This window comes from Botryllus schlosseri, chromosome 16 (genome assembly GCF_051294905.1).
Source record: "Botryllus schlosseri isolate E-star chromosome 16, Bs_hap1, whole genome shotgun sequence".
Classification (NCBI taxonomy): domain Eukaryota; kingdom Metazoa; phylum Chordata; class Ascidiacea; order Stolidobranchia; family Styelidae; genus Botryllus; species Botryllus schlosseri.
Window position 1 is genome coordinate 19,115,655 of NC_137251.1, and position 13,409 is coordinate 19,129,063.

The 13,409-nt window shown below is 41.0% G+C and overlaps 1 protein-coding gene across 1 annotated transcript; it reads right to left on the minus strand.

Annotated features, from left to right (window-relative positions):
• Positions 1-1,905: 1,905 nt before the first annotated feature.
• LOC145459078 (uncharacterized) lies at positions 1,906-13,099 on the minus strand. Its single transcript, XM_080337671.1, has 5 exons — positions 11,032-13,099; positions 9,659-9,824; positions 6,301-7,126; positions 5,294-5,450; positions 1,906-2,835 (listed from the first exon to the last, which is right to left on the minus strand). The coding sequence occupies exons 3-5, from the start codon at positions 6,737-6,739 to the stop codon at positions 1,998-2,000; spliced, it is 1,434 nt and encodes a 477-aa protein (XP_080193797.1). The 5' UTR covers positions 6,740-7,126; positions 9,659-9,824; positions 11,032-13,099; the 3' UTR covers positions 1,906-1,997.
• Positions 13,100-13,409: the final 310 nt, after the last annotated feature.

Sequence of the window (13,409 nt, forward strand, 5' to 3'; positions counted from 1 at the left end):
GAAAGACAAATACGAATACCCTAGGCCAGTGGTTCTTAACCTTGCCCCCAGCATTAATAATTATACATCTTCGGGCGTGCCGTATACCCGTTGGCAGGAACGAAATGTCACTTCGTCAGGCCCCCGAAAAATCTTGGGATCGAAACAACATTTTTTCAGCCCACTCCCGTCCAAATAAACACTAATCTTGAGCTCACCATAGAGTAATCGATGCGACTTCTGGGTCCTTACTATATACATCTAGTTTTTATACGCATCTGGTCGTTAAGTTTTGTGAATGAAATAAGTCTATATTATTGCTTCTTCCATGTATTAGGCTACAATAAAATTTTGATCCTTTCTCCGCCCATATGATAATAGTTAGAGGTGAAGCTGGTCAAGGACGATGACTTCGAAGATACAGGGAACGGAATTATACATAGTAAAGTCATGTCATGTCACACGGTCAAGACTATTTATGGACCTAAATGCAGATCCGCACCAAAAGGTTGCACATCTGGTGGTTTTCAACCTTTCATGGTCGCGACTCCATTTTAATTTGAAAATGTTTTGTGGCCCGGCTCAGAATTTCATTAGCTGATTACTCAAAAACGGTCAGTACCTTTTGCCCAGACTTACTCAAGGACTGTTTTGGAAGCTGATTACGTTCAATATCTTCGCGAACCCCAGAATAAAGACAAACGACCCATAGCGAGCCAATATCTTGAACTAAAGCATCTAAATGGCCTTAACCGATTCCAGTAATATGCCGTTCTGTCATAATTGCGATTACAATTAGACTTATTTCAGTAAATGGTGGTGATTTTTAAGAATTTTTCATGGCATGCTTCTTGAGGGCGGTGGTTCACATATCAGAATCAATGATCGTGCGTGACACTAAATCGCGCCGAGCGCAAAGAAAAATTTCAAGTGACATAAATCTGCCCAAAATAAAAACTTTTCTATTAAATTTCGTAAAGATTTTTATATTATTTTTAAAAAAACGTTCAAAATTCCTGACATTTAGACATAATTTAGAAATTCCTCCCGGACGCAGTTTCAGCAGTGAAATTCCAGACATGTCCGGGAAATTGCGGACGTATGGCAAGCCTACACTATATGGCATTTTTACGATCCGCAATACTTTTGTTAAGGTACACTAATCGCACAAAGTGTCAACACCGTATCCGATACAACTTCGCCGTATTGCTCTCCCACTAAACTACGGGCCTTATAGGTAGAGGTGGTCAGTAACGAAGCACTTCTACTTTTTGAAGTACATCAAGTAGATTTTGTCTACTCGCACTACTTATTAAGTAGGTATGATTTTAGATTTCTACTTCTACTTGACAGTTTTCAGTTTTTCAGGCAAAAATAGGCGTAGAATACTTACTTACTTACTTACCTGTGAATTGCTACTCCTACTTCTACTTGAGTAGAAATTCTGGTGTTACTTCTACTCCTACTTGAGTAGCGACGGTTACTACTTTGACCACCTCTTCTTATAATATGGGGATGGGCGCCATGACATGGTGTTTTCTTGGAGTAAACAAAGGATTAGTATCGCATTTCCATATCAATACTATCATTTGCATCACATGAGGCGGACGAATGCTTATTCTGTCGAAAATTGACACTTCCTGGAATGCATCAATATGAATCAAACTCTGCACCTTTCACATATCTCAATTTGCAGCTTTTAAAAATCCATGCTAACGAATTACGATCGTTTTCACAACTACTTACTTACTTGAGTAGATTTAAAGTCAGTCAATTCTACTTCTATTTCAAGTAGTTTCAAGTTGCTTATGGAAGAAGTACTTCTACTCGAACTTGAGTAGATTTTTTCGTCGCTACTTCGACTTCTACTTGAGTAGCTTTCGTGACTACTTTGACCACCTCTGGATACAACGTACATGATTAGTCAGTCAACTGTCGTATTCGATGAAACATCAGAACTATAGGCTATAGCGATATATGAAATGATCCAAGAACACTACCAAAAGTCCTGAAGGGATTCAAGACGACATCCAAACTAAAACTGAATCCCAGATCATCATATTGTCGATCCTCGATAATGTTTTCCATTCGTCCTGCTGGACATCGTATTTTTCAACACTATTCTCGCCTTCTTCGCCAGCTACTGCTAGTATATGCCCATCCAAGACATAACTCCTAAAATCAACCCTACTCTCTTTCATAGGTTGGATGTCTGTCCATTGGTCGTTCAGAATGTCGTACATTTCACAGGTATTGAGCCTGTCTGACCTCCAGCCTCCTAACACAAATATCTTTTTATTGAATTCTACGCAGCAAGCCAGTTTTCTTTTGTGGCGCATGCTGCTTGAAAGTCTTGTCCATTTCAAAGTCGAAAGATCCATTTTTTCAACTATATCGGTAGCTTCGTTATCGACGTTGTCTCCTCCAAAGCAATAGAGATAGCTATCCGTACATACCGCTCCGCAGTCGCAAGTTGCAGTAGCCTTGTCAGTGAGACTGTGAAAAAGTTCGGTCTTCGTGTCGAATTTAGTCATTGACTTTGAGACTGTTTCAACTGAACCACCGACGAAATATACGGAATCAAATGTAGTCACCACGATTGGTAAAACTCCGTGATCCCCACTTTGTAATTTCCACTCCCCAATCGGTTGCCATGTGGCTTTGACATCACAGTATTCAAGTTTGTAAGCGGAGCGATCTTGGATAAAAATATAGATATGCTCTCTCAATGAAACGGCAGTGAACCATTTCTTCATGTCTCCAGTAAACTCGTGCATCGTCGTCAAACGGTTTTCGTGGTAGTTGTAACGATGAAGACGCTTCGAGTCCCAATCAAAGATAGCGATGCAAGGTTTCCTGAATGAAGCAGTCGAGAATATATAATTAATAGCGTACACGGCTATCACAGGATTAGTTACCATATTAGCGCATCAATTATATTTATGCAGCATAAAAAATCAACACTAAACAAGCATGCACCTTGACAATCTAAAATGTTTTTGGATATTTATAGTGACTCCGTGCTGTGAGCTTGTCCCGCTATCACACAGCATCAAGAACGAAATACATGTATAATCAGCGAATGATGCTTATTCAACCAATCAATGAAATTGGTATAAAGAATACACTTATTGTACCATAAAAACCAAATCCGTGAGATTGGGGCGTTGCCGAACTTGTTCATGGGGTAATATCGATAGCAAGTACACTCTGCACTCTGCACTCTGCACTCTGCACTCTACACTCTGCACTCTGCACTCTGCACTCTCGATAGCAAGCACACTCTGCTCAATATCAATGTAGTAATAATCAGATGCGAAATACGTAGTCCGGATTGGCCTAGACCAGTGGTTCTTAACCTTGCCCCCAGCGCCCCCCAGGGGGCGCTGGCGGTTTTGAAGGGGGGCGGGAACGCTCAGGGGGCGATATGGGGGCGCTGGGCTCAGGGGGGCGGTATGGGGGGCGCTGGAGAAAAATGGCTTCGCAGTAGATGATGTGGTGATAGGACATATCCTTAATGAGTATTCAGAGCAAATTAACACCGAAAACTCCGTTACATATAGCCTTCAAAATACATATAGGTTTAATTGTCCATGGGCGCCTAAATGACTGACACCGAATGTTCCTGTCTTGGCAATCTGAACCCCAGAAGACGAATTCCATCTGGCAGGGAAAAATTATATGTCAGTGAAGAAATACCAATCTAAAATCGTGTGCGTCTTTTAGTTTAGTACGATTGGGCGACAGGGATATTCCTGTTGGGCGATATCCCCGTTGAGCGATTCTATATTTTTTGATATTGCAGACAGGGGGTCACGAAATAACATCATGCAACGAAGTCATACCAACGGATTCGCCCGGCCGAAAATGTTTAATTATTAGTAACGGGCCCTACAGTTTCCAAGAAACCTCACAATGTTCGCTTTAAGTTTTGATGAGTCTGCGCACACTCAACAACTCACTGCGCTGACCCCTGGACAACAGTGCGTATCGACTAAAAAAGGTAATAACTTCGGATTTGTTGTGCGCAACGTAGATTTTCTGTGGGCAGAGACCGTGTCAGCACTGCGCACGTGCGCAGCTTAGAGGGAACATTGCACCTCACTCAGCTCTACCGGGAAATGTGTTTACGTGAGCAGAGCGAGGATAAAAATTAATCTCAATTTACATGCAGTTCCCGATGATATTGACCAATTCACTCATTAATTAGTGAAATTTTTCGCGCTTCGTGCGACTAGGCGAGAATAGCTGCCTCAGTAAATGGACACCCAATGTAGATACCTAACAGGCTTTCAGCAAATAGAGAACAGCCTAATGGGCTCTGGGAGTGAAGTCCCCCGGAAGCTTGGTTTATCACCCGATGGGGGCCCAGGACCAACGTTTTTTGTTTGGGGGGGGGCGCTGACGAAGTGCTGTTACGGCCCTGGTAACGAATAATTGTACCTGCGGGCACGTCCGAATATGTTTAATTATTAGCTACGTGCCCTGTATCTTCCTACATAACAGCTCACTCAGTTTATCGCGACTTATATATGCAATTACCACCTATTCATTCATGCATTATAGAAAATTTTGGTACCTAGGGCGACCAGGCCACACAAACTTTGCTGACCATCGAAATCACGATAGGGGGTTCGTGGGGGCGAAGCCCTCAGAAGTTCGGTTTATCACGCTATGGTTGCGCAAGGCAATCGTTTTAGGGGGTTGACGAAGTGCTGTTACGGCCCCCCTCTTACTCATTGTCTTTATTACATTCCTTACATTATGAAGTTGGGGGGGGGGGGCTGGAGCACGATAATTTTTGAAAGGGGGCGCTGGAGGAAAAAAGGTTAAGAACCACTGGCCTAGACCGTTAATGCGTAAGCTTATATTCTCTTGCTGCAAGTCCTCGTTGAAATTGTTGGCAAAGCGGCGGTATAGATATTGATTTTATGGGATTATATAGCATATGCTTGCTCCAGTTGATACATTTGGTGCCGTTTTAATTCAGGCATTAGTATAGTAGCATATCGCATCTTATGAAATAAATCGGACTCGGAGCTACTTTTTAAACAACCGGCTCCAGCTCAGGATCCGGCACCACTTGAATTTATGTAAAGCTCCGGATCCAGCTCCGGATCCGCTGAAAATGAATGGATCCGGGGTTACGGCTCCTTGCTCCGGTTTCGCCTCCAAAGCCCTGGTTCTTACCCTGTATATTTGACGATTAATATTCCATGTATGTATATTGTATGTTATACATCATGATGACCTACTAAAATAACTGGCCCACGCAGCCGATGGAGAAAAGTAATTATAAATCATGACTCGTCACCGTTCGAATCCCATTGCTTTCATCGTGTGAAGAAACGCAGTATTATCAGCATTTTGTGATTTTGCTTCTTCAGCTACAGAATCTCCTGAACGTTCTAGCACGGATGAGTCTGATGATAGTTCAGGAGATTCATAAACTTCATCATCAGCATAGTAATCTAGAGTGAAATAATTGTAGCGAAAACATTTCATCGAATACTATTTGCCTGAGAAAAAGATTTCGGTAGGAGTAATCTTACGCCGCGCAATTGATATCTGTAAATTAGTAGTGCATACTAGGAGAAAGCAAGAACTGTTCATACAGAGTTTAAATATACCCTAGTATTTACACCGACAGTAATGCATTGAAATATGAAACAGTTTCAGCATGTCCTGAGAATCGCCGCATCCGTACATGAGACTCGCGATACTGCTCCAAGTTATGTAGGCGTACTTGGATATACCAGAAATAACAATCATAGGTGTGCATCTCAGCACATCATCTGTTGTTCAGTATAGCTTAACCACAATCGATTGAGGTGAAATTGTCGATTTGAGCATTTTCCATTGGTAATTTGCGACCATACTAGCCATAGTAGCCATTGCCGTGAACACAGACGCGAAAGGTATTTTCACCGACCTCTTTGCTTTTCATCTCGGACATTGTTGCCCATCTACTTCAGTTCACACTTGATTGAGACATTTAGGAGTAACGCGCGAGATATCGACATTATATCAAGACAGAATATGTTATTACAAATTTTGTAAAACTGATATAAATGATTCAAATTTGAGAAAACATCTTGGGCCTTTTTTGACGCCACCTCTCTGATAGGTGAGTTTGGGATGAGTGCGATAGTCACGGGGCCGTTAAACGCCGTCGCAGAACCGTCAAACGCATTGTAGAGATTCGGCTGGTGACGGTTGGTGTCTGAACGGGTTTAACTGATGTTGCGCATGCAACATAACTCTGCTATTCGCCCTCAAAAGTTGGCTACCTTATCTCAGTGACAGGCAAATTCTACTAACCAGATAGTGGATGTGACTCCGTCCCGTTCCAGCAAGGATGTTGAGAGACCTCCCAGATGTCTGGTCTTCGGCATCTTTCCTTACGTATCATGCATAATATTAACTGCTCTGTAGTCATCGGGTTGGCCACCAATAAACCAGACGTATATGTAATATCCTTCATAACGTTGTTGACAAACAAATGGTCGTCCTCCCCGAATACCTCTTGCCCGTTTGACAGGATATGGAACAGGACCGTACCTAGTGAGAATATGTCGCTTCTCTGAGACACATCACTGTTACCAAAGCTTTCGATCGGACGGTATCCGTTCGTACCGAATTGTGCTTTACGGAACACTTTGCATTTGGATGAGTGCACTCTAATGCTCAGACCAAAATCGCAAATCTTGATTGATTCCTGGTTTTGTGATATCAGAATGTTGGAAGGTTTCAGATCCATATGAATTATGTTTTTTCCATGGATATACGTAACGCCACGGATAATTTGTTTGGCGAAGTTCGTTGCTTGTTTAAGATCGAAGTCAATTGCGGCTTCCCTTTTATTGTACAAATATTGTCGAAGATTTTCCTTTTGACATTTATCCAGACAGAGGTACAAACGTTCCTCAAATCCGTCGTTGTAAGTGTATCAGATTGACGACATTCTCCGAGGATCCGAGTGTGGTGAGGACGTCTGCCTCATCGCTTTGTTCCCAAAAATTGGAAAGCTTAATAACGCAGGGGCGAGTGTCGTAAACGGGACTTCTGATTACACCTTCAAAGACGTTCCCGCGCTCGCTCAGCAGTGTGTGCTTATACATGAAAATGCCATCACTGATTTTGATTCCTGCAATATAAATAGGATATTATTGAACATGTTTTTTGTAATTTTCTGTACTTTCGGGTATTTGTTTGCACTTCATAAAGATTATAAACCAGTGCAAAACGTTTTTACTACTAAAAAAAACCCTATAATAGGTAGTTTATCGTACGATCCCTGTCGAATTTACACGAAGACTTAGACAAGTGCATTTTTCGTGATGTATATATTCACTGGTCAACATGGCTTTAGCGGTTAATTGTGTTTGGGCGTTTCTTCACCTAATTTTGATGCAATGAATTCGAACCTGGCGCAATTTTGTCTTTATCATATAATATTTTTTAGATTTAGCGAAAATACTATGTATTTCCCCCTTGTACCACCCCTGATATATGGGTGTGAATATACACCGATGGCGCACGAAACCAATGCCTTCCACAGACTTATTCCGCGGTATATATAGAATACAACATTTTTATCCAAACTATGCATGTAGGAACGTAGGAAGGTACGTAAGTAGGCACGTAGGTTTTATGACCACGATATAATTCTCAGTTAGGATCTGTTTTCTTGAGGCACCCTTTCGGCACCCCGAAGTGTTTCACTATCGAGACTAGGGGTCCTTACGGCGTCTCTACTGACCCTTTGATACCGGGTCAGTTGCCTTTACAGTGTTTCAAACACTGTCAACCTGATAGTGCCACTCAGAACGCAACCTTTTCCGAATCTCAATCAATGAATGCAACGAATCAGTGTTGGGATGACTCGACCCATGACTTGACTCGAGTCAGACTCGAGTCAACTTTTTCGTATGACTTGAGTTGACTCGAGTCACTTTGCAAAAATGACTTGACTTGACTTAACCCGGCGCTTCAGAAATGTGGATTGATTCGTGACTCAAAGCAAAATTTACGAGTCAATTTCAAGTCATTTAGTAAACTGTGTCGATTAAATCACCCTATCTTATGTATGTTCGCGTTGTTCGCAAACGAAACGATCACAGCTTACATTGTAGTAGCAGTAGATCAATCCAATACAGGGGTGGGCAATTATTTTCCTCCGGGGGCCAAGTGAGAAATAGAAAATACGTTGGCGGCCTGAGTGAAAAATTTAGCTATATCCTCCAGCGTATTTTAATTTCAATTCTTAATTACATTGTTAATAAATGCTGCTCAGTGAATGTGTTCATTTCAGGTAATGAGAAAGTGACGGTTGATTAAAAAATATCCGTCTGCTGTCATGATTCGAAACAATGTTAAACAAATAAACATGCTATATTCCAACTCTCTTTTAACCCTATCCACGTTCTTCTAAAACAGTGACTCTCAAACTTTTTTAGGCACGCTTCCCGTTATGACAGTAAAAATTTTCGCGCCCCCCCCACCTATCATGATATCACAAAATATTAAGAATTGCAACCAGAATGCTAGCTATCCCAACGGATAGTTTAATGGCATGGAAGTTTCTGGCTGTTGATGAGAGAATTCTGAAATATTAAAGTCAGACAATACTTAAAGCAATAACTGTCACCGGAGGTAAATCGCTCGGAGCGCGAAAAATATTTTCATTAAACTTCGGCGTCGCGCCCCCCTTCTAATGCTTTCACCCCCCTTCCCACGTTCAAGAACCACTGCACTGAAATGTATAAGCAAAAGTCCAAGCTTATTTTCTTGGTACTTATACTTTGCCACATTGCCTTTATTTGGAATCTGGTTTACGCATGTGAGGTACGTAGGCATCGTATTCATGGCATATTAATGAACACGAACAGGCTTCAAACTAAATGAATTTCCTGTTGATTTGGTACAGCCCATGGCTATAATCATTCAATTCCAAGCAACATTTCGCGGACCGCATAGAATAGCTGCGCGGGCCGCACTTTGCCCAGGTCTGATCTAATAACAACGTATCTTTGTTTCTGGACGGCTCAGAGGTTACACTGCGCAGTGCTCATCTTTACCATCACTCTTGTATGATTTAACTCGAACGAATATAGTTTATGCGATTATATCACGGATGTATGGGTGGGTAGTGTATTGTACCACATTAAGTTGCTCAGCTTCTCGATGCTTCGTATCCGATCCTCTTGGTTGATAAATAACAAACTGTAGCATGTAACTATACAGTTACTCACATATTTATTAGCAGTTCTTCGTGTGTGTGAGTGAGCGATGCAATACCTTTTTGTATGTATATTTAACTTCATATTCGTTATTTGATTCGAGATAAATGGCCAATTGATCTGTCTCCCATACAACTAGCAAAACGTAATGACTTCGAATCATCACTCATACTTCGAAAATTCAATTTGACTTGAATCGTGACTTGACTTGACTTGACTCAATTTGACTCGAGTCACCTTCAAAAACGAGTGACTTGATTCATTAGAACTGGATGCAAATCCGTAATATGAAGTTAATTTTTCACCATCATTCCGAATTCCATGTCCGCACCCACGTCTATCTCATCTCTAAGAATGATTCATGTTGTCGTGTGTGCTCAAGTTTGTTCAAGTTTGACCTTGATCAAATTTCATCCACGTTTAATTTTGAATTGTACCTTCTTCTTGGTCATGACGTTTTTCCTCCTCCCTACGTATATATTCCATGTTGCGTCGACGAATTATCCGATGCGCTCTTCATCGAATTTCCACGTTGTATTAAACCGGTATAACTCTTTTAGTTTCTCACCTTTCTCTCTATAGCGGAGGACCAATACGGTTCATCTGAAATTACGAAGAAGTGTGATTCTCCTCTATCCAGACCGAGGAAGGTGCTTAACTATTTGAGCATCAGTGTATGATAATCGAGGGACCCACAAACAACTCGATTAAGTAGCATTTAAGTCATAAGTGGCCAATGTCAAGATGACCAGTCCCAGTCATTTATTAATTAATAGCCTCCTCGAGCAATCTTCAATAGGCTATGGCAAAATACATTTCCTCGGATAAGTCATAATGACTGATGTTGCTACAAATAACTCGGCCGAAAATTTGAATCTTTACTCCACGAAGCTGCTGTATGAGCCGTCCGAATTTTATGATTAGTGTTAATGTTTCTAAATACTTCTAATACATCATAGAAGGCATTGAGCCCAAGCCATATTTTCGTATTCGAATTTTGTATGCCGATGACGTCATATTTGGTGATAAGACTGTTGAGCGAGAACTGAAATATGAACCAGTTTTAAATACTTGAAAATTTTGCCGGAATACCAGGAGACCGCTATTTAAATATGAGCAATCATTTTGCTTTGCTACGTAAATCCGCATCAAGCTGGGTCTCATTCAATGGTAGAGAAGAGAGGACTTGAGTGGCCATAAGCGAGACATTCCAAGTCCTATTCCTACCTAAGTACCCCGGATGGAAATCAAGGCAAGATAGCGTAGTGGCAGAGACATCCGGTCGGGGGAGGCAAGTGAGGCTGTGACTCACCTGACGTCGGGATAAGTATAAAAGAAAATAGTGAAAATCTTCCATGATTATTGGTATTTGAATACTAATGCTCATGAATGACCTATTTTGAACACATCCTTTTCACACAATCGCCTTCTTACTTCATTGAGGCAGATGGGCCAGATGGAACCAGACAGCAGATGATCAAATTCAGAGTTGTTATTGATGAGAGACTATCCACCGAAAAGCTTGCAAATATAATTCACGGTATTGATGTTTCCTTTGTGCAACCTATTATATTTTGAATTCATATTCGAATACCAGTGAATAAACTACGTTCCGCGACCGCGTCCCCGAGGGTTCGCGGTCGAATCGACTGAAGTGAACTAGTCGGCGGAAACTATAAAAGCTCGGGGAACACTGATAGGCTACAAGGTACCGGCCTACTGGGGCAATCGGGCATGCATATACGGGAATTTGAAAGACATCGATCTTTACTCTATGCAGTTACAAATCAAACACATGCTTCCAACATACCTCAGTGAATGTGCGATCTTTATAGGTATGCTATGATTCACAATAGACAACAATATAACTGATAAACTGCTGCAGAAGATAAAGATAATGCAAATCAATGTCGACATCAAAACATTTGTACACCTTTTTTACGGTTTGTCTCTTTTTCATCGGCAACATATGGGAACTAAAATAGGCCTGATCCTTAATATGACATTTCCACTGTCGTCATAGTAAAATCATAAAATTAATTTGCTCGTGACTCATGTCTACAACTATGACTTGAACCTGGACTAGGACTCGATCTTTAGCCCGATGACTTGGACTTGACTCGATCACAAAGTGAAAGTGACTCGACTTGACTTGAGTCGAAGATAAAATAATCATAGAATGGCTTCTGACACGTAACATGTGGAGTAATTGGTTACAAGCCTGCCTTTGAGAGTAACTGATAGTATCGCGTTTCCTGTCCCATCTTGTTTTCCATAGATCGATGATAATGATCAATGAGTTGAATAAAATAGCACCATTCGTGAGCACTATACACAATCTTTACAAAATAAGCTTCCCCGTTATTGTTACGAACTCCCCTTCGGACGAGTCCGGAGAAGTGGAATATACAGACAACAATGCCAACGTACCAGTAACGTGTTATCATGGGTAATAGGGTCATATTCCGCATTGTCAAGACGGATGTTAGATTAATAGACCGTACTATACATGGTTGTTTCGATATCATTGTATATCTTCATTACATCGCAATGTGTCTTGTGTATCGCATTGTACTTCGTGTATCTTTTACGGATAATATTAATTGAACCTCTCATGATGATTACGATTGTTCCAACACGCTCACAAAGTAATGATATAACTTTTCCTTTAAGTCAGCTCTGCTCAATTGACATCAGATGTGAAGCAAAATTTATATATTTGTGCCTGCACAGGAGAAGCCGTAGTTAGGATTATAAATGGGGAATGGGAGGTGACATAAATTTTTTCGGGTGAATTTGTTTTTACAATTATTCGACTGCACCTTTGTGACGCAGTAGATAATGAAATCGTCACAATGGCCGGGTCGAAAATTTGGGAGTGGTAAAGCTGCATGTCGACCGCCCGTGGCTAAGTCACTCTGAGATACTCTATACTGGGAAAGGTATAAAGATGCACAATTACACTGCGCATGCACATGCACATGCACATGCACAGGGCATTGTACGCCTCGTAGTCGCAATGGGCTTCTCGCTATGATCCGGAATATCCGTATGCGTACAAAAAGCTTATGCTCCAGATACTTTCGTAAGTGCTTTGAAATTACAATGTCAAAGATACGTTCTTTCTACTTGAAAAATCTAATAATCGATTTGGAATCTTTGTCCAGTATGGTATCAGTATAGGCTACCAAATCAATGCGTCGAGACTATAGGTCTGGACACCATAATTCCAACAGTCGAGTAATCGAGAATTTTTGCAATGAACCGGTTCGAATAATGAGACACGATTAGTTTCAATTAAGTTATCCGCCCGTAAGAGAATGATGGCTTCGATGTTCTTCCCCGACGTGGAAGCCTTCAAACCTCAATTGGTCGCATCACGGAATCCAAACTTGTATCACAAAGCTACACACGATAGTGGTAATGAATGACTTGCCAAGTCGTGATCAACTCACAATATTCGCACAAAGTCCAATGAAGTGTAGATAGGTATTAGGTACTGTCGAAAATATCACAAATCTTCTTTTTGTGATGCCCAATTAGCATTATTTTCTTTATGGTCACGCGTAAAAGCTAAGTATTTGGAATTTTCCCATCATCCATACTAGCATGAATTCATAACATGAGTGATACTCGAATATACTCATGTGCTCAAAGTTGAATGAATACTTTAGATTCGGAATCGAATCACTCATATGGTCGATTAACCTCATCCCTATAGTTACGAATGTAACGTTTCGGATTCTTCAAGCGTCAAGCACTATGCTAAAAATGCGGTGTTGTTGAGTGGAAATTTGATATTCTTTGGCTTCGTACACATGACCCCAATCTTCCCGTTGTCAGCTGAACCATACTCTGAAGGTACAATGAATGAACATGGACTTCCCAGCAAACACTAGATGTCTTTTGAACCTGTCAGGATATCTTTTTCTTGTCCAGCCAGGTTCAAATGATATCTTGTGCATGCTTTGTGCTGAAGCACGACTTAAATATATCTTATTCATCTCCAGTCATGTTCAAATCATATCTTTGTGCAAACCTTGTGCTGAAGCACGACTTAAATATATCTTGTTCTTGTCCAGTCAAGTCCAAATCATATCTTGTCCATACCTTGTGTGCTGAAGCACGTCATCAATATATCTTGTTCTTGTCCAGTCAAGTCCAAATCATATCTTGTCCATACCTTGT